Source organism: Squalius cephalus (assembly GCF_949319135.1).
Source record: "Squalius cephalus genome assembly, chromosome: 2".
Lineage (NCBI taxonomy): Eukaryota > Metazoa > Chordata > Actinopteri > Cypriniformes > Leuciscidae > Squalius > Squalius cephalus.
This window is the reverse complement of record NC_137123.1, coordinates 21,906,164-21,932,039: the sequence shown is the minus strand read 5'-3', so window position 1 is coordinate 21,932,039 and position 25,876 is coordinate 21,906,164. Positions and strand designations below refer to the sequence as shown.

The window sequence follows — 25,876 nt, the reverse complement described above, 5'->3', positions numbered from 1 at the left end:
CAGGAGTGTTTTTGGTATCTGATAAAGCAGTCAGGACTGTGTTTGTGAGATATCTTACCTTCAGATGTATGAACGTCTGGTCGGCCTTATATTTCATTGAAATTTCCATGGCATTTACACATTTTGGGTCTTCATTTCTGTTAACTAACAGCCATCATCACCGCCCATGTCTGCTATTTAGGGAAAATTCATTTTCCAGAGCAAAGCAGGGATTTCCCCCTTTTAAACAGAAATATGGTGATACTTTTCTCGTGTGTGTGTGTGTGTGTGTGTGTGTGTGTGTGTGTGTTTTCTTGCACTGTGTGGGTGTCTATGAATAATAATGTGCCTCTGTTCCCAGTGGCCTCATTACCTGCATAGTTAATCCAATTAAAATCAGTCTGCCATTAAATGAAAGAAGAAAAAAAACATCATTGCAAACACTGTTTCACCTCAACTAGGTCAAGATGTTACATTTAATACCTACAGTCTCCTGTCTTTATTTTAATTTTAGAGGTCTGATCTTTTTGTTTGGCATCACTGTCTTTATTATGCATCTTGGCACTTGAATTTAGTAGCTGGTTTTGGCCAGAAATAACAAGTAATTACAGTCCCTCGGGCCACGTCTCCTTAATAAGAGAACCGATCAGCATCAGCTAAAGTCAACTGATTTCATTCTGTTCAGAAGTAACAGCTTATGAATGAAAGTAAATAAGTGTGAAATTGAGAGGGAAAGAGAGAGATATTTCTGTGTTGGGTATAAAAGGTTCAGTGGTTTTCTATATAGAACCCTAAAGAGCACTTTATGCCAAAACAATTCTTAAATTATACATAATACTTTCATGTTTAACAGGTTATTAAATGTTTTTCTAGTGATAAAGTATGTCTGTATAAAAATATATCTGTTTAATTCATAAAATTATACATTAATTTAAACAAAACTAATTAGAACTAAATCCATAAAATAATTCAAAGATGGAAACAACTAAAAGGTTGTAAAAATGAAGTGCTTGACAGAACCTTTAAGGTTCTATATCGAACCTTTTCTTCTAAGAGTGTAGTTTTGTGTCTTTTAGCATTTAATAACTATAAACTTAATGAGAATGTACTCAGTGCTACAGCTGTAATACATGAGAGCACTTTATTCCCATGTAATTGTTTTGATTAAACAGCCAATTTACACTGGATTCAAATCTTTTTCAAATTGTGCCATTTTAGTGTGTTAAAGCATTATCCCATCGATTCTTGTTCAAGTAACTTGGTAATAACTAGTAATTTCTCTTTTGTTCTGCTCTCTCTCTGATTGTAGTTACGTAAGCTCTGCTGCCATTCCCATCTCCTCTATTGAAGCAGTATTTCAGAATAATCTAGTGGCTCTCAATATCAACCAAACAGCACTTCAAGACACCATCAAGATCCACAACTCTTCATACGTTAGGTAAACCTTCTTTTATACACCTGCGTGTATTATCGCTGCATTAAATGCTGCCAAGCCAGTTGTTGGCGATGTCACTTTGTAAAGAAACGAAACGAAACGAAAAAGTCTGGGTTTTCAGGCCCCCAAAACGCTGGTGTCGGTAAATGAATGGCCGAAATACATAAGAAGTTTTATGTTAAAAAAAAAAAGAAAATTGTGTAGCCCCTTATTAACAGCCCCTTTTTTCCTTGTCTCGTCTGATTCGAAATGATTGAACGTGATATTATGATGTAGCCTTTATTTTAGCTTCGTGAGACTTACATCAGATTGGTTTTGTTTTAGTATTCTAATGGTGTGTTCACACCAAACGCGAATTTAATTATTTGCGCGAGTAGATTACATACAAAGTCAATGCAAAGACACGAATAGATGCGAATTCGCACAGGTGTTGTGCCGAATTTCGACCCCCTGCCAAATTATTACCCCCTCGTTGAAGTCAGTACCTGATTGCCTAATCCTAACCCCACCCCTAATCCTAACCCCTCCCCCACAACTAATCCTAAACCTACCAATACTAGGGGGGTAATAATTTGGCAGGGATCGAAATTCGGCACAAGGCGCAAATGACGCGAATTGGGCGACACGTTTGCCGCAAAAGCTCGATAGGCTATTCGCAGAAATGTCAACTCGACCGGAAAATTCGCATGACGCTTATGGTGTGTTCACACCAAACGCTAAGTGTATATTCGCATCGCGTTACTCGCTCTTGCTAGATTTCCCGCGGGATGTTTCTTGTTTTTCACATTGCGCGAAAAGGAGTGTCTTCACGCACATCATCAACAACAACAAAATTTCTAAGCGGCATGCGAATTTTCCGCTTGTGTTGAAATTTTTCAACTTGCGCGATCGAGGCGAATCGTCACCCAATTCACGTCATTTGCGCCGCCTGGCGCGAATTCGTGTCTATTCACGTCTTTGCATTGACTTTGTAAATCTACTCGCACAAATAATTAAATTCGCGTTTGGTGTGAACACGCCATTCGAAATTGTTATTGTTGATGATGTGCATGAAGACACTTCTTTTTTTGGGGAATCCGCGTGAGTGATGCGAAAAACAAGAAACATCCCGGTATGTAATCTAGAGCGAGTAACGCGATGCGAATATACACTTTGCGTTTGGTGTGAACACTAGTGGTCGACCGATATATCGCCGAGGCCGATATATCGGCCGATATTTGGAATTTTTTAGATATCGGCATCGGCCGATAAATCTTTCCGTTTGGCCGATATATTTCAAAACAGTTTGTGACTGTGCATTCGCGCTTTTTTCCACTGACGCGAACAGAGCGAGCATGAATGAACGGAATACACTCGCTCTGCTCCGCCCAGCACCGTAAAACAAGCCACTCAGAAGTGAAGCAGACATCTGACAGACACAATAAATGACCATTCGCATTCGCTTTCTAACCTGACGCTACATTGTGTTACACACAAAAACACTCCGGCGTGCAGCAGAGTCTATTCAAACAGTACCGTGATATGTCAGATCCGCAGCCCAGCGGTAGCTCCAGTGGGGGTCACAGATGTGATATAAACGAATTCAAACAAAACTGAAAACATTTTACCTCACAAACAGTCAAAAATCCTGTGACTGGCTGTTCCTCAGATACGCGCGTTGTTCTCGGGTTACATTTAAACTAGACGCTGTTTTCCAACGGACTCGCGTGCACGGAAAAGCTGGGTCGCGTTCATTACAGATCAGTTGGTCGCGTGAGGTGGATGAGAAGAGAACACGATGTAATAATATTACATTTAAAAATAAATCCTTGAAAATGTTATTCACTATCTACTGTATTTATTTATCCATGATTGGCGTAATATCGTGTGTAGTATACATTTTCATATGTTCATGTATGTAATGCAAATACATGTGACGGCTTGCAACTTTTTAAAGAAACACACAAGCAAAACTAAACACATAAATCATTATTATTTAAATATACTTGAAGTAAAACAACCTTAAAAAAAGGTTGAACTATTTAAACTATTTTAAAGTAAATAGTGTAAATAAACTATGTGAGATTTATATTTAACTATGTTGTACATAAAATGTATGTAATCTCACATACTATTTTGTCATTATGAATATTCTTTAGATTGGTTCATTAATGATAAATGTTATTTGTTGTAACCTGCAGTAAGCAGCAGTAATTATTTATGTGACTGAAAAAATGACTGCTGCTTACTGCAGGTTACAAATAAATAGTTTTAGTTGCACTAAAACTTTATTTATTGAAGTGTTACCTTACCTTTTTGTTTACATTTTAATTTCTTAGTAAAAAGAATTTTGCATAAATAGTATGTACAATAAATGTTCATTTAGTTTCACCAATATTCATGTCTCTCATTTACTGTATTCACATGTATTGTATCGGCCTCATATCGGCCAATCGGCCAGATTGCTTTCTCAATATCGGCATCGGCATCGGCCATTAAAAATCCCATATCGGTCGACCACTAGTGAACACACCATAAATAACATTAAAAAAAATAAAAAACTATTTTTTTTTTAACACAATGTGGTCCAAATGTAAGGTTGAATGATGCAAATCTTTTCTTTTTTGAATCCGACTTTCCTTTCAAACAAGCAAAAATGATCATTTAAAGCCCTTTGTTCACTATGATATTAATAGCGGTTGCTCTTTAGCTTACAAATGAGAATTTCAGTCACTCTATTTCTCAGGTCTAAATCAAATAGACTCAAGCCCGAGGAAGAAGTATTTAGGCCAAAAGACTGTCAAATAAGATCAGTCCAGTGACTGATGCTTTACGTGGCAGATCGTTCAGTACTGAAGTGTCTCTGCAGATATTGATGTTCAGGAGTGTTTTTGGTATCTGATAAAGCAGTCAGGACTGTGGTTGTGAGATATCTTACCTTCAGATGTATGAACGTCTGGTCGGCCTTATTCTTGGCAGCTGAGATTAGGTTTTGAGCAGAAAAAGAAAGGAGACATCTTGACTCCATGCTGCAATAAAATGAGAGAGTTGTGACAGTTTGACATGACAAGTCAATATGCTTTTTAGAATAAAAAGTTAAATGAACAGTTAACTATATGAGTAGTTCAGTCAGACAGAAATATTGATGCCACTAAAAGTGTATTTTCTATTATTCCAGAAAGACTCTCTGCAGTTCTGGTATAGTGACAGCTGTCAAATGTATAGGTGAGTGGCTGATAATAATCTTAAAAAGATAAGCAATGAGTGTAATTGTTGCACAGTTTAAGTTAATCATACTCTCATAAAAGTTAAGATTGTCTTCATCTTGGCCATATTGTATAGTCAGTAATCAGTTCGAAACCACCCAGAACACTGAAATGCCTTAGCATTAAACTAGAACACTCTTTACAGCTGTACCGTATATGCATAGTAAAAACACTCAAAACCACTTAGCAACCTCATTTTAACACTGCAGCAACATCCTAGAGTTGTGACAGTGAAAAAAAATTCCCCCAGAAAATGAGTTTGTGTGTTGTTGTGTAGAGTGTGGTTCCAGGCCAGCTGTCCGCAGTCGTATTGTGGGAGGAAACATGTCGAGGCCCGGACAGGTCCCATGGCAGGTCAGCCTACACTACCAGAACCAGTATATCTGTGGAGGATCAGTCATCAGTGAGCGCTGGATACTCACTGCTGCTCACTGTGTCTATGGGTGAGTATATCATTCAGAAACAGCTCCAAGCTGGTTTATACTGCTTCTGTGATGGTCCAGACTGGTCGATACTGGTTCTGTGCTGGTCCAGACTGGTCTATACTGCTTCTGTGATGGTCCAGACTGGTTGGTGATGATCTGGTGCTGGTCCAGACAGGTCTATACTGGTTCTGTGCTGGTCTAGACTGGTTGGTGATGATCTGGTGCTGGTCTAGACTGGTCTGTACTGGTTCTGTGCTGGTTCAGACTAGTTAATGATGGTCTGGTACTGGTCCAGACTGGTCTATACTGGTTATGTGCTGGTCCAGACTAGTTTATGATGGTTGTGTACTGGTCCAGACTGGTCTGTACTGGTTCTGTGCTGGTCCAGACTAGTTTATGATAGTTGTGTACTGGTCCAGACTTGTCTATACTGGTTCTGTGCTGGTCCAGACTAGTTTATGATGATTGTGTACTGGTCCAGACTGGTTCTGTGCTGGTCCAGACTAGTTTATGATCATTTGGTACTGGTCCAGACTGGTCTATATTGGTTCTGTGCTGGTCCAGACTAGTTTACGATGGTCTGGTACTGGTCCAAACTGGGCTATACTGGTTCTGTGCTGGTCCAGACTGTTCTATACTGGTTCTGTGCTGGTCCAGACTGTTCTATACTGGTTCTGTGCTGGTCCAGACTAGTTTACAATGGTCTGGTACTGGTCCAGACTGGTCTATACTGGATCTGTGCTGGTCCAGACTAGTTTATGATGGTCGTGTACTGGTCCAGACTGTTTTATACTAGTCGGATGCTGGTCCATACTGGTTCTGTGCTGGTCCAGACTGGTTTATGATGGTCTGATGATGATTCAGACTGGCTTAAAGTGGTTTTGTGCTGTTCAGACTGTCTTGTGATTGTCTTGTGTTGGTACAGACTGGTTTATACCTGCTCTAAACTGATCCAGACTGGTTTATGATGGATATGTTCTGGTTCCGACTGGTTTGTGATGGTCTAGTGCTGGTCCAGACTGGTTTATACTGGTTCTATGATGGTCCACACAAATTTATTCTAGACTTATGCTGGTCAAGACTGGTTTATACTGATTTTGTGCCGTTTCAGACTAGTTTGTAATGGACTGGTCCTGGTCCAGGTTGTTTTATGCTAGTCAGATGCTGGTCCAGACTGGTTTATTCTGATCTGGTCCTGGTCTAGACTGTTTTAACTTGGTCTGGTACCAGTTCAGATTGGTTTATACTGGTTCAGACTCATTTATGCTGATCCAGATTAGTTTGTGATGGTCTGTTTTATCCAGGTTGGGTGCTGGTCCACAATACTGGTTCTTTGTTAGTCCAGACTGGTTTATGCTGTTCCAGGCTATTTATCCTGGTCTTGTACCAGTCCTGACTGGTTTATACTGGTTCTGTGCTGATCCAGACTGGTTTATTCCGGTTCTGTGCTGGTTCAAATTGGTTTATGCTGATCTTATACTGGTCCAGCATAGTTTAAACTGGCTCTGGGATCATCCAGATTAGTTTATGATAGTGCAGTACTTACATCCGTGATTCTTTTTATTCAAAGTTTTGCTCAGCCAGTGTTATGGACAGTGTATGCTGGGATGATAGACCAGCCATTGAGTGTAGCAGGAGCTCTCTCTGTGGAGAAAATCATCTACCATGCTAACTTCAGGACAGGAGGACTCAGCTACAACATAGCACTAATAAGGCTTAAACTACCTTTGTCTTTCAACGGTAAGAATTTGCTTTTTGTCTCTGGCTGAAATATTTGTAAAATAGATGGGTTTAAAAGCATGATTTTAACGAAATGTATCCCTTTTTTTCTTTTGCCCCAGACCAAGTAGCCCCCATCTGTCTGCCTAGTTACGGCGAGAGCTTTAAGGATGGACAGATGTGTTTAATCTCGGGCTGGGGAGCCACAGTGGATGGTGGTGAGTATGGATCCATCAGCTGTTAATACATTTTTAAGGGCATTTAATGGAAAAAAAAAAAAAAAATTTTAACAAAATTATTCGTGATCTCCTGATTGACTGGTATCTCTTCTGCAAATGCTTGTGGTAAATAAGTTTCACAGCTTTTGAAGACATGTTGAGGACTATATCGTTTTGTATTTTTGGAGTTGACTCTTCAGAATGCACATGTGTGTGTGTTGTGCAGGAGAGACCAGTGTGTCCCTACAGGTCACTCAGGTCCCGTTACTGTCCGGCAGAGAATGCCGCAGACAGGGTCTGACCTCATGGAACATATGCACACGATACTTGGAGGGTGGTGCTGGTACATGTCAGGTATTGCATCTTTGTGTCATCATAATAAACTACAATAGTCATTATTGAAACAAGTACACTTGATTGTATTTGCACCTTAGTTTAATCCCTAGTCTTCTGTCTGTAGGGCGATGACGGAGGGTCGCTGGCCTGTCAGGGGTCCGGGTGGACATTGGTGGGGACAGCCAGCCGGGCTGAGAGCTGTGGGCAAAAAAACAAACCAGGCGTTTACACCAGCATAGCTGAAGCTATCACATGGATTCAGCAACAGATGGAGGTAAAGAACAGTTTTTTTCTAAAAAACAAACAAACAAAAAAACACCCTACAACTTCCTTATTTACAAAATGTTTAAAGTTGGAATTCAGTTGATGTCACTCACAAAAACTGAAAGTACTTATTTAACATTTTGACGTTATTATTAATGATAAAGGGCAGCTTGACATTTGTTGGTTAAAATTTAAATAGATTTTTTCATTCATTTAATTTCATTTCATTTCAATTACCCTTATTTAATCATGTTAAAAACTGGTGCTTGGACAAATTTGATATATTTTCTAGATTTTTCCAAGCAACAGAAGCGTTATACTTAAAATAATTTTCCCCAAGCTCTGTTAAGACCCGAGGAACATTGAGGTAATAAGTAATTTAAGCAACGATTATAGTGGACTTTTGTGTTGGATAAGATGAGAGACAAGGGGTTAAACCACTGATGGACTTAATTTTGTTTTGATGTTTTTTAACACCAGTGAAAGAAAATCATTAATGTCAACAGCATCTCAAAAGAAACATCATTAATCAGACAATATATTCAATACATTATAGACCTACCATGAGTTTTTCTTCTTCTAGGAATTTCTGTCACACAAACATAAAATGTAACATGAGTGAAATGTGTAAATCAACTGAATTGCTTAAAGGTTTGTGATGGGAAACTCACCATGTTCACATTTAATCACCCTCTTCTTCTTTATTTTGACCTTGGAAGTACTTTTCTAACTGTTTTATATTTTCAAAAAACAAGAATTAACATCTTAATTATATTATCTTTTTGCACACTTGTATGATCTTGCACAAATGTTTAAACTGTGGAAAAATAAGTGAATAATAACTATAAATTACACAGTCATAGTTACCTAGGCCTCGGGGTAAGTGACGGAGCCTGGAGGAGTGACATTCAGTTAGAAGATGGCAGTTGAACTTTATTCTCATTGGATAATTAGCACTCGGATTTATATTCCATTAACTTTGTTTCCTGGCTGTCTTGGTTGATCATTGGTAAGTGATCCTCAGGGTCTTTTTGACCTTTGAAATGGTTTTTGGACCACTAGAGTCATCTAGAGGCGATTGTGTTGTACTGTTCTGCACCTCAAGCTTTCTGCAGTTAATTGAGCCACAGGCCCAGCACAGACACCATTCACTCCATTTGTTTGGCATATGATTTTATCCCTAGCCATTCATTGGGTTTTAATTTCATGCTCAAGTCATTTGATATTAAAGTTTTACAGTCTCATATTTACGGGTACACTAGTATTTAAGAAATGCAAATAATAGTTTTAATTTAATTTAGTTTATTTTTTAACAGAAAGAAGAGGATCAGCGTCGTTGAGCACCTCATGGTGGATGAGCTTCTGCTGACTTACATATTTCCATAACTAACATCTGACATTACCATATCCAGCATGGCTTATGAAGGAGAAACATGCATAGGCCTATATACACTCACCTAAAGGATTATTAGGAACACCTGTTCAATTTCTCATTAATGCAATTATCTAATCAACCAATCACATGGCAGTTGCTTCAATGCATTTAGGGGTGTGGTCCTGGTCAAGACAATCTCCTGAACTCCAAACTGAATGTCAGAATGGGAAAGAAAGGTGATTTAAGCAATTTTGAGTGTGGCATGGTTGTTGGTGCCAGACGGGCCGGTCTGAGTATTTCACAATCTGCTCAGTTACTGGGATTTTCACGCACAACCATTTCTAGGGTTTACAAAGAATGGTGTGAAAAGGGAAAAACATCCAGTATGCGGCAGTCCTGTGGGCGAAAATGCCTTGTTGATGCTAGAGGTCAGAGGAGAATGGGCCGACTGATTCAAGCTGATAGAAGAGCAACTTTGACTGAAATAACCACTCGTTACAACCGAGGTATGCAGCAAAGCATTTGTGAAGCCACAACACGCACAACCTTAAGGCGGATGGGCTACAACAGCAGAAGACCCCACCTGGTACCACTCATCTCCACTACAAATAGGAAAAAGAGGCTACAATTTGCACAAGCTCACCAAAATTGGACAGTTGAAGACTGGATAAATGTTGCCTGGTCTGATGAGTCTCGATTTCTGTTGAGACATTCAGATGGTAGAGTCAGAATTTGGCGTAAACAGAATGAGAACATGGATCCATCATGCCTTGTTACCACTGTGCAGGCAGGTGGTGGTGGTGGTGTAATGGTGTGGGGGATGTTTTCTTGGCACACTTTAGGCCCCTTAGTGCCAATTGGGCATCGTTTAAATGCCACGGCCTACCTGAGCATTGTTTCTGACCATGTCCATCCCTTTATGACCACCATGTACCCATCCTCTGATGGCTACTTCCAGCAGGATAATGCACCATGTCACAAAGCTCGAATCATTTCAAATTGGTTTCTTGAACATGACAATGAGTTCACTGTACTAAAATGGCCCCCACAGTCACCAGATCTCAACCCAATAGAGCATCTTTGGGATGTGGTGGAACGGGAGCTTCGTGCCCTGGATGTGCATCCCACAAATCTCCATCAACTGCAAGATGCTATCCTATCAATATGGGCCAACATTTCTAAAGAATGCTTTCAGCACCTTGTTGAATCAATGCCACGTAGAATTAAGGCAGTTCTGAAGGCGAAAGGGGGTCAAACACAGTATTAGTATGGTGTTCCTAATAATTCTTTAGGTGAGTGTATATACCCTTATTATATATATACACTCGAAATGATTCCCCTTCATAAGCCATGTTGGTTTGATTCTACTGACCAGAACGAAAATACAGTAAAATACAAATTTTTAATTAATAATTTAAACAGTTTATTTGTAAAATGCTATTTATTGTACTTTTTTGTTTGTTTATTTGGGTCCAAATATATGTATCATTTATTTATCCATGCATGTTAAAACGTTTTAGTGCATATATTTTTGTATGTAAGGCCAAATGTACACACTTAACATGCGATGCATTTACCATTCTCATTAAAATTATTAATGTTATTAAGACATTTACTGTACTAAAATGATGTTCTTAAGGGGCCGTTTATACGACACTGTTTTCAACTAAAAATGGAAATCCTTTGCGTTTTGGCCGTTCATTTACACGTCAATGGCGTTTTGGGAGCCTGAAAATGCTAACTTTTGAAAATGGGTTTCAAAGTGTAAGTTTTGACATGACATTTGACATGGACACGTATTACGTGTTTAGTCTACAGAAGCATAGTGTTTCTTTACAAAGTGACATCGCCAACTACTGGCCTGGCATGAATAATACAGCGTTTTAAGACATTTTCAGACAGATCCGTATATGAACTGGGATCATTTTGACAACATTGTCGTCTGTACGCAAAAAACGCAAAGGAAAAACTTTAAGGAAAGTACATTGTTGTTGTGTAAACATACCCCAAGTCTCTATTCTGCTCTTTCAAATCTCTACATTCTTCCCTTTCACTATTTAAAATGTACAAAAAGTGTTGCAAAATGAGTAAATGCTAAACCAGAGTAACAAATCCGATTAGAAATGGACCAAAAATAATAATAACAACAATAAATAAACAACTTTCTGTGAACTACATTACAATTTCACCCCAAGCCAAATGATTTATTTGTTTACGCTGGAGACTCAGTGAAGGTTACACTAAAAATACTCTCTCGGCCCTGACATGAATGTGGCTCATGACCTCTGATGTCATACTACAGGATGCACAAACAAATCGACTCACACGCAACAGTGTCCTTCAGGTACAGTGTTCTTTATTACAAAAATGAAGAGTCTGAAAGGCAAATCTGTGTGTGTGTGAGAGAGAGAAAAGAGAAAAAGTCCAGCGTTTAAACCTCCTCATGCTAAGCTAACGAAGTTGACTTTCTGCTTCTGGGTTAGTCATCTGACTGATGGCATCACAAGACTAATGCTGGAAATGAAAAGCCGCTCAGTACCGACAGCCTAAAGCACATACTGAATACGCGAAATAACTCTAAAACAGGATATATGAGCTCAATTAAGTGACAGCTGTAAAAAGAAGAACCTGGGACAAACATGTCCATAATCCAAATTTTATATCAGCTTCTATTGTATTGAAATATACCATCAAGGTTTAACTAAAAGCTCAACTGTACCAATCTCATGGAGTTTACACTGATAGATTTGTTTTCTATTTGTGAGCATACGGTATGTTTCTAAAAAATAATATTGTATGTTTCTTTACAATAATAAATGAAAACACATGCAATCAATCCTTAAATATTGAAAACATTTGTTTTATCCACTTTGTTACGGTGAAAAACATGTTTTCCTGTGAAAACTGTCCATGTTAGCGTGGAATAAAAAAAAGAAATCAGTCATAAATGTTTGAGCTGAAGGGGTTTAACATCAAGGATGCGTCCCTTTGCTGAAAAATATACATAAATACAAAGTCTTGTTGACGTCCTTCTCAGTTCAACTTCGGTTAATATAATCATTAAAAAGAAATAACATTTCCTTCTCATACAACAATTACAGGCATTGAATGTCGCAAACAATAATCACGACCTTGCAAAATATCATTTTTGGACATGGTATCCATGTCGATTGCACAGGAAGTGACATCAGAGGCCGTCTCACATTGCGGCATTAGAAATGTAAAAATGTAAGGCTTCAGAGTTTATGCCTTCAGCGTACAGTATAATCCATTCTTTGTACTTTGTAATAAGTAGTTCCCACAAACCTCCTGCACGTTAAAAGTGTTTTTTTTTTTGTCTTTTTCATACATAAATACTCCTTACAAAACATAGCAAACCAGAGCAAAACAAACAAATGGAAAAAAACAAACAAATTGGCACCGATCAATTGTGACAGTGTACTATAAAAATAGTTCCTTCTTTATCCTGGTGCCTGATTAAAGCAAACACAGGCATGCAAGGGACGAAATCTCATTGTCACAGTATCTGAGACCATGAGGATAAGTAAAACCGAATCATCCAGCATCACTATTTTTTTATTTCCTTCTTTTTAGCTCTTTCAAAATGTGCTTTAGACACTTTCTTTAAATTTACAGTATCATACAAAAAGTGCACTCGGCTTACTGTGTCGAAAATGATTTGTGTGTTCCGCCGTGAGAGAGACTTGTGCTTTTGTCTTGACTTTTTACCTGCGTGTATGTGTGTGTGTGGGTTGTTTCGGTGTGTGTGGCTTTAAGCCCTTTTCTCTGTACTCCAAACAAGCTGTTTGACAGCTTGAGGATGTGCGCTGTGACCTTCAACACGCCAGCCGAGGTGTTTGTGTGAATGTCTCTTAGTGCTCTAATGCTCCTTAAACACCTCTCTCTATATACTATGTACGTTACTGTGAGAGTGTGTGCGTGTGTGTGTTTCAGTCCTACTACAGCGAGTCGCTGGTCTCCAGGCCCAGCCTGGTCATGTCGGAGTGAGAGGGATCATTGTCCTCGTCCTCTTCGTCGTCTTCATCATCATCATCCTCGCTGTGACCTCCCATCATGACCTGCTGCATGGCCAGCGTAGCTCCATCTGATGACAGCGTCTGTAGTCCGTCCTCACCCACACCGACTGTAACTGTGGTACCTGAGAATGACAACCATATCATTCAAATATATACCGTATATTCACATATAAACAAACCTCATTGGTTCTTGTGGAATTTGAAACGTGCTGCGTAACACGAGAATGAACCTCATTGGTTCTCGCTGAAGCTCAAACGTGCTGCGTAACACATGAGAATGAACATCATTGGTTCTTGTTGAAGCTCAAACGTGCTGCGTTACACAAGAATGAACCTCATTGGTTCTCGCTGAAGCTCAAACGTGCTGCGTAACACAAGAATGAACCTCATTGGTTCTTGCTGAAGCTCAAACGTGCTGCGTAACACAAGAATGAACCTCATTGGTTCTTGCTGAAGCTCAAACGTGCTGCGTAACACATGAGAATGAACATCATTGGTTCTTGTTGAAGCTCAAACGTGCTGCGTTACACAAGAATGAACCTCATTGGTTCTCGCTGAAGCTCAAACGTGCTGCGTAACACAAGAATGAACCTCATTGGTTCTTGCTGAAGCTCAAACGTGCTGCGTAACACAAGAATGAACCTCATTGGTTCTTGTTGAAGCTCAAACGTGCTGCGTAACACATGAGAATGAACCTCATTGGTTCTTGCTGAAGCTCAAACGTGCTGCGTAACACATGAGAATGAACCTCATTGGTTCTTGTTGAAGCTCAAACGTGCTGCGTAACACAAGAATGAACCTCATTGGTTCTCACACATAAAGCGAACATTAGGGCTGTCAACTTTAGTCGTTTAGTCGACTAATCGGTCGATGCCGTCTTGGTCGACTGACATTCTCATTGGTCGACCAGTCGCATAATTTTTTTTTTTTTTCACCAATAAAGAAATTTTCATTGATTTACTCCTTGATATTTATTCCTTTATAAGCAGTTATTTATTACTAGATTCTAAATATAATTAGCCTATGTTTTATCCCCAACTTTAAATGCTTTAATTTAGGCTATTTTGTAACAGCGGCACAGTTTAGCGCACCACGTAGAACACTCGGGAACCGCACCTGTGGCTGGCTGCACTGCTGCTTCGCGCTCAGTAAGGAATATAGGTAGTAATCTCTATGTGTCTGTCTGTCCATTTGCATTTTTATTATTTCGAGAACCGTTCATCCAATCGACTTCACAAGGGAGTGCAGTGTCGCATTTGGTGCAATATAGATGGACATGCGAGACGTTCAGAATTAATAGTAAACTACAGAACAGCGCGAGCGGGAAGCGGCGCACCTCATGCGAGCAGGGCTTATATTCTCCGAGAACGGACACTGCACTAGTGATATAAAACGCACACAATCTGTTAACTTAAGCAATACTTTTAAGGTAATCTAATTAACAAATTACTGACACAGTAAAGGGTAGATTTAAATAAAGAAAAACGAAATTTAAATAAAGAAAAAAACGAAATTTAAATACAGAAAAAAATTTAATTTAAATAAAGAAAAACGAAATTTAAATAAAGAAAAACGAAATTTAAAATGAAGAAAAAAACGAAATTTAAATACAGAAAAAAATGAAATTTAAATAAAGAAAAACGAAATTTAAATAAAGAAAAACGAAATTTAAATAGGCCTAAAGAAAAAGCTCTAGCCAGAGAACACCCGTTGCTGGAACACTCAGGCGTCGGTTCTATTTCTAGCATGCACGCGTTTTCCGCGTGGCTCGAGCCGCGCCTGAGACGCGTGTCTCACGCAGGCAGTGTGGAAACTCCAACCTGTTAACATGGGAGCCGAAATAAAAACAGACACCCAACGCAGCTGAGACTCTCACGCCAGCAGCCAGTGTGTCGCCGGCCTTATTCAAGCGCGAATGAGAACCGTTTCGCGGGGGATCCCAGGTGTCAATAAAAAAAACCAACGTTTTTTCGTTGTTGTTTTATAAATGCTCTATGACAATTGTTTAATAAATGTTCAATCAAAATGCAAAGTCGACTAATCATTGTGCAGGACAGGACTTTGGTCGACTAAGCATTTCTTTGGTTGACTACAGCCCTAGCGAACATGCTTGATCTTCCATTTACCACAACTGATGTGTGCATAGATGACTGTTTATATGTGAATAAAAGCCTAAATTCAATCTGTTCATCATATAAAGCGATCGAGTCTCTTCAGAAAATTCGGACTAAACTGCTCGATTCATATGGATTAGTTTTACAATCTCTTTTTAAAGCATCAAAGTGGTAGTTGCGTAGACTGTCAATGGAGGGACAGAAATCTCTCAGATTCCATTAATATATCTTTATTTGTGTTCTGAAGAACGAAAGTCTTGGGTTTGGAACATTAAGGTGAGTAAATGATGACAGCATTTCTATTTTTTTGTGAATTAACCCTTTAACGGTGTGAGTTGTGCAAAAGAAATCACCCCTCTTACAACTTAAAATGTACCCCTGCGCCCTCAAACTAAGTAATACTCTGTGCAGTTTTAATCTATGATGTCTAAAGCGCCGTACCGTCTTCCATGGTGACCTGTTGCTGGGTAACAGAGGAGGCGAGGGAGTTGGGCCAGAAGCGTTGTAGGGGTCGTGTCTGGGGCGTCTTCTTTTTGCTCTTGGGTGTGTCTGAGGAGCTGGCGTCCAGCATAGGCTGAAGGATCCGTCGTCGAGCGTTAATAAACCTGGAGACATTGAGCCAATAAGAGGAGACCCAGATGACTAACCTGACCCTACATATGTATACAGTGTGATAACTCACCAGTTGTTAACCTGCAGCAGTGTGAGGTTGGTCTGCAGGGCAATCTGTTTCTTCTCATCTTCTGTAGGATATGGGTGCTGGGAGGGACAGAAATAAAATGGTCTTACACCTTCTCTCTATTGGATAGTGTCTGTATTTTTACACTCTTTAAATGTTAACTTTCTCTTTCTCCACTTCATCTGAACAATGTCTCTCTGTGGGCCGCCCATCTAAACAGAAGCCTGACAGAAAAGCTGCCCGCCAGACTCTTCAGTGATCAGTGCAGCGTCTCCAGAAGCTCAGTCATATGAGCAGCTGACATTTGTAAGAGTGTGAATGTACGTGTGTGTCTGCTTCACGAGCCAGTCATCCACACCTACCGGCTCACTTAATTCATCTATACATTTAAAAAAAGCTCACTGCAGTTCTTTCAAACAAAATCACCTTCAAGCAGTCAGTACATTTTTTCTCAGCTTGAGCAGCTCTGTGGTCTGATAATGTGAAGTTTTCATAATATACAAGCAGATTCAGTGAACAGCACAACAATTAAAAATTGTTTTCAGCTATATTAACAAATTCAATAAAAAAAGATTATGAAATTAAAATAATTGAATTATTCATAAAGAACAAAAGTTTTTACATAAAAAAAAAATCAGCACGAGTCTGGGTAAATTGAGAATCACGATTTTCTTGTTTAGTATATAGATTCTCTCACAATTCTGAATAGACAACTAAACAAAACAGTTTTTTTTTTATTAATTAATTTGAATTAATTATTTAAATGGTTTGAATGAATGATTCAATGACTCGTTCATAAAGACTTAACTTGTTTCATTACTGGATGAATCTGCGTTTTTGAGCGAATCTCTTGAAAGAATTATTCAATGACAAATATATTCTTAACAGTCACTTGTCGCCACCTACTGGTGTAAGCACGATGTAATTGATACAATCTTTATTAAAGTGTCAAGTTACTTTCAAATGGTGATTTACTCTATTTTGATTGCTGTCTTAGGCATCAGTGTTTATATCTGAACTATAAACTACTATCCCAGTACCGTAATACAGAAATAATTATACTCTGTGGTTAAAAAGACTGTTTGTGAAGAGGTTTTATACTTTTATACAACTGCTCTCTCTGGATCATCGGCAGTACCAAGGCATATTTGAATGTTCCGCTGTGAACATACTTGGAAAAGGTTTAATAGACATAGACGAATCACTGTCATTTAGGAATATGTTTGCATCGGTGTTTTAATCGAGATCGCGGCCTTTTAACGATTAATCATTCAGCTCTAATAGTGTTTAATATACACTAGCGTTCAAAGGTTTATGGTCAGGCACTTGATTTTACTGCTTGATCAGATTGTGAATAATTGTCTTGATACTGCTGGGTTTTAAAAAAATAAGAGGATTTCATGACTGTGTGAATAGTGAAAAATCATCTGTGATCGATCACTCTTTCTGTGAATAGGCTATTAGACTGGCCCAACACTATAAAACTGTGAAGGACAGAAGAATCTGACTTACACCGATGTGCTGGAAGAGCCAAGAACGCATGACGTTGGTGGCGTGTTTGGGCAGGATGCCTCTCTTGGCCTTAGACGAGCTGTCCTCCTGACTGAAAAAGCTCAGATCCTGGTTCAGCTGCAACTGAAGCTGTGGGCAAACCAACTCAGCTGTCAAGATTGTGTGCATGTGTGCTAATGCCATCCATAATGTAATAGATTATGAAGCTGTGCTGTTAGATAATTAGATCAGCACATCTTGAGCCAATCAAAGAAATTTTTAATACTGGAATAAACTGCCTGACATGAATGTGTTTGGTGACGATCTCTCACCTGTGAGTTCTGGATGCGTATTGTTCCAGGTGACAGAGTCTGTGTGACCAACTGTCCCTGTGGAGTAACAACTGTAACGGGCTGATATACTGTACCACCTGGACAGAACAAACACACGCTCACAGAGTCAATATACCACGAAAGAAAACAGAAAAAAAAATGGAATAAAACATTTAAGCAGTTAAATTATTTACAAAGATACAAAGTGTTTAATATACATTAGCATTCAAAGGTTTAGGCTCATTAGAATAGTTGGTTGCGCTTTATTTTAAGGTTTCCGTGTTACAGTGTAATTATACATTTAAGTACCGAGTAATAATAATTAACTACATGTACTTATTATAGGGTTAGATTAGGGCATGGTTTAGGGTTAGTTGCATGTAATTATGCATAATTTATAGTAATTACTATAGTAACTACACTGTGCATAGTGCACTGTAAAATAAAGTTGAAGTAAAGTTTAAATCAATTCTTTTATTCAGCAAGGACATATTAAATTGATCAAAAGTGGTAGTAAAAATCCATTTAGGCTATTACAAAACAATTATTCATCAAATAATCCTGAAAAAAAGGTATCACGATTTCCACAAAAATACTTAGCAGCACAACTGTTTTCAACATTGATAATAATAAGAAATGTCTGTTGAGCAGAAAATCAGTATATCAGAATGATTTCTGAAGGATCATGTGACACTGAAGACTGGAGTAATAGATTGCAACTGAAGACTGGAGTAATAGATTGCAACAGTCTGGTTCCGGTAGTAGAAAAACCCATTCATTTTCTAACTTATAAACCTTTAAAGACAGACCTACTGTGAGCTACAAGGGTATTAATCGATGGTATTTGCTTCCGTTGAAGCCGTCAGCCAGTATTATTTCAACTTAGTTTTAAAATAATCGTGTTTAACAGTGAAATATGTGGTGAAAAGCTACATTACCCATATGCTCTACAGAAAATTCCACTAATCAGAGTTGAAACAAGCAAAAAGCTCTTTAGCTCCGCCCTCTACCATGAAGCACTACGAATGACGAATGCCTCTCAAATACTGAAGTACTTGTAAATATGTATATATATATATATATATATATATATATATATAATAAACTACATAAATAATATTTTATATATATATATATATATAATCAACATTTTTAAATGCGTAGTTTTATATATCTCCATTCTTTTTTTAATTTGATTATGCTGTTTGCAATGCTTTATGGGATTGTAGTTCTTTCCCTCACTAAAGCCTTTAAGTACACTGTCTTGTACCTTTGTATTTTTGTCTGATTTTCAAAAACGTTTTTGTTTCAAAGTTTTTAATGTAATGATTCACCTCGTAGCTGATTGGCTTTGTTCATGGCTTATAATGCTTTAATGAAGAAGAAAAAAAAAAAAACCCTATGGGAGAAATGAATGGAAAAAATACTTCCGGAACCAGCGCCGCTATGGTTGCTGAAAATTCAGTTTTGCAATCACACTATATTACTTCCTCTACCCCAATACAAGAGAGTGGTAACTTATCCATTACATTTAAGCTATTAGTTGCACTGTATTCATCACTGAAGTGAACATAAACACTGTTTGCAACCTGTTTTACTTCCATATGTAATGGGATATTCAGTGCGTAAAAATTTTGACATGGCAAATGTGAGACCTAGGAAGAATTCAGACTAAGAAAGAAACACGGCAGAGTAAAACAATCAACAAACCTGTTACAACCTGTGTGGGGTTTACAGTTGTGACAGTAACGTTGCCCTGTTGTAAAGCCGACGCTGGTACTACAATACCTTGTGAACTCATGGCTCCAGTGAACGAGCTCAGCGACTGCGAGGAGAACATGTGCACAGCGGTTATTTTCTGAGCGAAGATGGAGGCAGATTTCTACAGTGTCTACAGAATGTACCTGTGTCTGTGTTGGCGAGTAGGGACTTCCTGGCTCTCCGCTGAGCAGAGTCTCACTGTTCATCTTGGTCTTGAGGCAGGCGATGTAGCGGCTGCAGAAATCTTTACACAGGTCATTTACCTTCTCCAGCTCCAGCAGGTGAATCCGTAACACCTGGATGGCCTTCACCATCTGAGCCCAGTGAAAACGTACAGTACATTTAACAAGCGTTTAGATAATGGCTCTATTTTCATTTCTTCACCAATCATGTAGATCCCAATGGACTCTAATGAGTGTGATTTGAGTGAATTTAGACTTCACATCATTATAATGTACAGAATGAAAAATGTAAGTTAAAATTTAAGTGTTATTAAATTCACAATGTTTTGAAATATTAACTTAAAGTGAGTGTTAGTTGACGGCAAAAGTAATCAATATATAGAAATAGCGGAAATAAACATATCCAATACTGAATGCTATCGATAAATAAACAAAATGATTAATATTGCCCAGTAACTGATATACCATGCATCCCTAAATATACACTACCATTGAAAAGTTATGGGTCAGTATGTTTCATTTAAGAAATTAATACTTTTATTCAGCAAGGATGCATTAAATTGATCAAAAGTGACAGTAAATTTCATATAAATGCTGTCCTTTTGAATTTTCCATTCATCAAAGAATCCTGGGGTTGGGGGGAGTATAATGGTTTCCACAACCCAGCACAACTGGGTTCAACTGATAATAATTTGAAATGTATATTAGAATGATTTCTGAAGGACCATGTGACACTAAAGACTGGAGTAATGAAGCTGAAAATTCAGATTTTATAATATATATAAATAAAAAAACAGTTATATTATATTGAAATAATACTGATACACAATATTACTGATTTTACTTGTATTTGTGATAAAAAAAAAAGAAGCAGCCTAGGTGAGCATCAGAGACTTCTTTCAAACCCATCTTACTGACCCTGAACTTTTGAATGGTAGTGTAAATATTTTAAAAACCTGCTTAAAATAATAGATCAGAACTACAGTATAATGCCAAGGTGCATCTTACCAGATTGTCCAAATCGGGGTCCTCGCTGAAGAACGCCTTGCCTTCTTTCTCTTGGTTTCGCACAAAGTTCTCGATATCCACATCGAAACTGGCAGAGGTCACGCACTCCGAGCTCTGAGTGGATTGCTCGCATTTCTCAAAGAGCAGTGCCAACAGGGGGAACAAGGGGTGTCTGACAGTCAACAAACACATCGCTCTTTTAAACCCAAATACATATCCAAGAGCAATTTTTAAAAAACAAGCCACAAGAAAAACAGGAAATTACCTGTAAATGGCCGTCTTGTAGACCTCCATAGGAGATTGTGGCTCAGACGGTGCTGAGCTGCTCTCCTCTTCCTCTCTTTCCTCCTCCTCCTCCTCCTCTTCTTCCTCCAACCTCTCCTCCACTTGTCCCGCCGCCTGTTCTCCCACTTGCATCTGCATGGGACAGAGGAGGAGGGGGGGTTTAGATAGATAGAGAATAAATGTGTGAGGTATGTGGAAGTTAGCGATGTCAGCTGGCATGTCTGCGGGCGGTAATGTCCGTGTGTGGGCTCAGGCTTCTCTGAGAAACACAGTCTCTCTGTCACAGAGCAGACCCCAGAGCCAACGAGACCCTGAGGGTCGACATGGGGTTTCAAATCACGTAAGAAAAACTCGTTTTTAACAAAGGCGCTTCTCTCTCAAATCTCAGACCACTCTATCTTTGTCTGTCAGATTTAGAAAGGTTTCACAGATTTAACGGAATGGTTTTTCACATTAGTTTCAAGTCAAGTCAAGTCAAGTCAAGTTTATTTATATAGCGCTTTTCACAATGCAGATTGTATCAAAGCAGCTTCACAGTATTAAATAAAATAGTACATCAGTGTTTGTTTCTAGTGTAAAACGTCCACGTTTGGTAATGCTGATCAATAGTATTGTTGATTGATTGATTAAATTAAATATCCCCAACTGAGCAAGCCAAAGGCAACAGTGGCAAGGAACCGAAAAACTCCATCAGGTGACCTACTGGAGAAAAAAAAAACCTTGGGAGAACCCAGGCTCAGTCGGGGGCCAGTTCTCCTCTGGCGTTTATGAACTAGAGACCGGATTTAACTGTAAGATTAAAAAATATTATATAAATGCCTGGCTGAAGAGATGCGTCTTTAATCTAGTTTTAAACTGGGAGAGCGAATCTGAGCAACGAACAGTATCTGGAAGGCTATCCCAGAGTTTTGGAGCTAAATGTGAAAATGATCTCCCTCCTTTGGATGATCTGGATATCCTAGGTATGACCAAAAAGCCTCGAATTTAGTGATCTTAAAGAGCGCGATGGATTATAGGGCGATAGAAGATCCGTTAAATAAACTGGAGCTAAGCCGTTTAGGGCTTTATAAGTCAGTAGCAATACCTTGTAATTAATACGGAACTTTATAGGTAACCAATGTAGTGGTGATAGAATTGGTGTTATATGGTCAAATTTTCTTGATCTAGTAAGAACTCTAGCGGCGGCATTTTGGACTAACTGTAGCTTGTTTATTGAGGATGCAGGACAACCAGCTAATAAAGCATTACAGTAATCTAGTCTCGAGGTCATGAATGCATGAACTAACTTTTCTGCATCAGAAACTGATAGCATGTTACGTAGCTTAGCACTGTTTCTAAGGTGGAAAAAGGCTGTTTTTGTAACATATGAAATATGATTTTCAAAAGACAGGTTGCAGTCAAGATATTCAGGCCGTTTAGCAGAAAAAGAGAGGACATAGAAAACTACCTTGAGTGACTGTTTGACTTAACATGCAAGATATCCAGATAAGGGTTATTATAGGTAACTAAAAAGCATAAACATTTCTGTTACTTGAAATAAAATAAAATTTAACTGAAATAAAGTAAATTATAAAAGAAAATATTTCATTGAACTATTTGTAAAGGCAACATCTCTCTTGATGTACTAAAATAACAAAAAAACATTATATATATGTTAACATATTACAAAATATAAAAACATATCTTTTTATAATATAAAAAATATATATTATATTTAATATATATATTTTAATATTTTATATATAATTATATATAATATATAATAATATTTTCTATATAATATAATAAATAAATAAATAAATTATATAATATATAACTTTTTTTATAATATATTAACAAAAACAACTAAATCACTAAAACTAAAATGAAAAATATTAATTTGGAAAATATTAATAACTAGATAAATAAATAAAATAAAATAATAAATAAATAAATAAATAAATAAATATAATAGAATCTCAATGATACTAAAATAATACTGTTATATAATACTGTTTAAATAATTATAATATATTATACACAGTGCTGGTTTCTTTTCTCATTTGTACAGTTTTTTTCTTTGTACATCATAGTTGGACAGGCCCACATGATTGAGTGCATGTGATGGAGAGCAACAATAGTGTTGATTGAAAAGGGGGAGATAAATATATTTAACGACTGCTGGAAAATCTCGGGTTAGTCTCGAGTCTCTCTATCTCTCCATCCGATACCGCAGAGGTCAGACTTCCAGGAATTCACAAGACATCAATCTCAGAGTGTGAGACGTTAGACTTGCATGTTTACAAAACGCTTATTGCTTTTTTTAAATTGCAATATAAAGATGGTTATCACTTTATTTAAAGGAATAGTTCACCCAAAAATTTAAATTATCCCATAATTGACTCACCCTCAAGCCATTCTAGGTGTATATGACTTTCCTCTTTCAGCCGAATACAATAAGAGTTTTCTTAAAGCTGCAGTCCGTAGCTTTTTTGGGTTAAAAATTATCCAAAATAAATGTTTGAGCAAGTACATAACCAGACAGTTTTCAAAACTATCTGCTTGCCTTAGCTCGATTCAAAACGGTAAGCTTGTAATAATGTTTTTAATTCCAGTGGTACTGGTGGATTTCCGCGGGAAATTCGAGCATGTCTTTGCGTCATTACGTCACATCTGTACACATAAAGAAGAGTCTCGGCTAGTAGGCTATGTTGCGTGTGAGGATGTTGGAGGTGGAGATTTATATCCTTTTCTTGCAGCACTTGATATAATTAAATTGATCAATTTGATGGCGGATCCAGAAAGGTTCAAACGAATCTATAAAAGTAATCCAAAAAAGTAATCCATACGACTCCATTGGGTTAATAAAGGCCTTCTGAATTTTTAGAACATTTATTAACCCACTGGAGTCGTATGGATTACTTTTATGATGGATGGATGCGCTTTTTGGAGCTTCAAAAAAATCAAGCACTTTTCAAAGCCATTACAAAGCTGGTAAAAGCCAGGATATTATTTAATATAAATATGATTGTGTTCGGCTGAAAGAAGAAAGTCATATACACCTAAGGATGGCTTCAGGGTGAGTAAATTTTGGGATAATTTTCATTTTTGGGTGAACTATTCCTTTTAAAAGGTCAATTAAACACATTCACACAAAACAAAAACAGTGTTCCATTGGCTGTTTAATACTAGCTCTTTGGCAACACAAACCTGTTCAGCCTCTTGGTAATCCTCCATGGACACCGATGGGGATGTCATCATAGTTACTGTTGCCGTGGACAATGCTTGGGCATTCTATAAAGCTGATCTTCAGCACCACTAAACTGCCACAACAAAGAGAAACATGTATGTGGAAGAGCTACCAAACAGCATTAAAACCTGCCACTCTTTACTATATAGTGGAAAATGAGTAATATGCAACTATAAGCATCGAATATGATCTTATCTGTAGGTGTATCACACATAATTGTATTATTTTGATAAAACTTTTGATTTAATTTATTGCATTAGGGCCATTTAGTGTTTTACTGATGGCCGTTATAAATGGCCTACCAACATGCACACTTAGACAAATAACAATAGTTTTACTATCAGCCTTAACTAACTGAACAATTAGTATTTAGTTTTAATTTAGCGTTTTAAAATAATTGTCTTAATTTCAACAAATTTTGCACCTTGTGTGTGTGTGTGTGTGTGTATATATATATACATATATATGATTGCTGTCAAATTGATTAATTGTGATTAACTGACATAAGTTTGTGTTTATATAATATGTATAGGCCTATATATATATATATATATATATATATATATATATATATATATATATATATATATATATATATATATATATATATGTATGTATGTATGTAAGGAGCGATTTATCGATTTGACAGCACTAATATATATATATATATATATATATATATATATATATATATATATATATATATATATATATTAGCTGCATGCGCTATGAATAAAGTTTATGCGCTGCATATAAGTGACAAAACATAAAGTATTGTTTTATTTATATTAACATTCGTGTGGTTAAAAACAAACGTATGTTGAATTGGATAAACATCTGCAGTGGTCTTTGCGATCGGACGAATACAAATTCGAGATATAAATAGTAACATCGTTAAACGTATCTGCACTGCGATAAGACTTCAATGCGTGATTCTCTTTGAGCTGAACTGAGAATATCGTTACATTTTAAAACATCATCGATTCTCTCCTAACGTTCGGGGGCGATTCATTTCTCGTAATGTGGTCTTATATATCTTCGTCTTTTTCTTCAGCCACAGATGACTGTATCTCATTCTCTATATTACTGTAGGCGCCATGTTTGTATTGAGCCTCTGTTCAGGTTCAAACCCATTGCCTTTAAGTATGTTTATATCTAGTGTTTTATTCGAAGCGCTCTCTATTCGTCCATGAGAACCGCTGGCGCAATCAATATACAATTAAAGTGCGCAACCTACGTCATAACGAAAAACATCAACCTTCTTGAGTTTTCGCTGACTTATAAAATTATCGTCGCTGTCTCTTTAAATATAATAAAAAGCCTGCCCATAATCGCCTATCAATCAATCTAAGGGACATCGGGCTATCCCTCCCCACCAGTACAGCCGCCATTCGCACTTCTACAAAAGATCATAAAAAAAAGAGCTGGGCCTTGACTGTGTCTCGAGCCAGAAATTCTCCCTCGAAACCGCCGTCCAAACATCTGATTTCAGGCTCAAACCATCCTGACCGCGCGCCTCCCGCGGAAGCTCGATCTTATGTGCCGAGTGCATTTTTAGTGTGTGGCCCAGATCGCCTGATTGATAGGGAGTCGGAAAAGAAGATTTTGAGTGACAGCTTACCTTAGTGCCAATCTTCGTCACAATGACAAGCGGCTGCAGCAATCGGGACCCGCAGTTCTTCCATGTCGTCACAGCGTAACGGCACGCAGGCAACTTTGCTCATGAATATTAATGAGGTGGGAGGAGACATTAACGGTTTAG

At 37.8% G+C, this 25,876-nt stretch overlaps 2 protein-coding genes across 3 annotated transcripts in view; one reads left to right on the top strand and one right to left on the bottom strand.

Moving 5' to 3' along the window:
- The window catches only part of tmprss3b (transmembrane serine protease 3b), a gene marked incomplete at its 3' end in the record, with an annotated part of 17,219 nt that extends 4,358 nt beyond the window's left edge, over positions 1-12,861 (top strand). Inside the window, exons 6-13 of the mRNA XM_079864845.1 lie at positions 1,289-1,417; positions 4,572-4,618; positions 4,937-5,102; positions 6,655-6,824; positions 6,926-7,021; positions 7,248-7,375; positions 7,482-7,631; positions 12,799-12,861. Coding sequence (XP_079720971.1) covers positions 1,289-1,417; positions 4,572-4,618; positions 4,937-5,102; positions 6,655-6,824; positions 6,926-7,021; positions 7,248-7,375; positions 7,482-7,631; positions 12,799-12,861 — 949 coding nt within the window. The remainder of the gene's footprint in view (positions 1-1,288; positions 1,418-4,571; positions 4,619-4,936; positions 5,103-6,654; positions 6,825-6,925; positions 7,022-7,247; positions 7,376-7,481; positions 7,632-12,798) is intronic.
- Positions 12,047-25,876, bottom strand: pknox1.2 (pbx/knotted 1 homeobox 1.2). 2 transcript variants are annotated; one of them, XM_079864656.1, is made up of 11 exons: positions 25,736-25,876; positions 24,075-24,187; positions 20,866-21,017; positions 20,601-20,772; positions 19,554-19,724; positions 19,360-19,474; positions 17,650-17,747; positions 17,339-17,467; positions 15,830-15,906; positions 15,589-15,752; positions 12,047-13,155 (listed from the first exon to the last, which is right to left on the bottom strand). In XM_079864656.1, the coding sequence occupies exons 2-11, from the start codon at positions 24,123-24,125 to the stop codon at positions 12,956-12,958; spliced, it is 1,329 nt and encodes a 442-aa protein (XP_079720782.1). In that variant the 5' UTR covers positions 24,126-24,187; positions 25,736-25,876; the 3' UTR covers positions 12,047-12,955. The 2 variants fall into 2 exon arrangements, with proteins under 2 accessions (XP_079720782.1, XP_079720783.1); XM_079864657.1 differs by having other exon boundaries at positions 24,075-24,182; positions 25,736-25,751.

What these genes read in the sequence shown, in the direction of transcription:
- pknox1.2 (XM_079864656.1), bottom strand. Translation starts at nt 24,125, where the DNA reads ATGATGACATCCCCATCGGTGTCCATGGAGGATTACCAAGAGGCTGAA. An exon ending in ACTCGCCAACACAGACACAG is followed by an intron (nt 19,475 to 19,553) that starts GTACATTCTGTA and finishes TTCTCCTCGCAG; the next exon opens with TCGCTGAGCTCGTTCACTGG. An exon ending in GGCTCTTCCAGCACATCGGT is followed by an intron (nt 15,907 to 17,338) that starts GTAAGTCAGATT and finishes TGTCCCTCCCAG; the next exon opens with CACCCATATCCTACAGAAGA.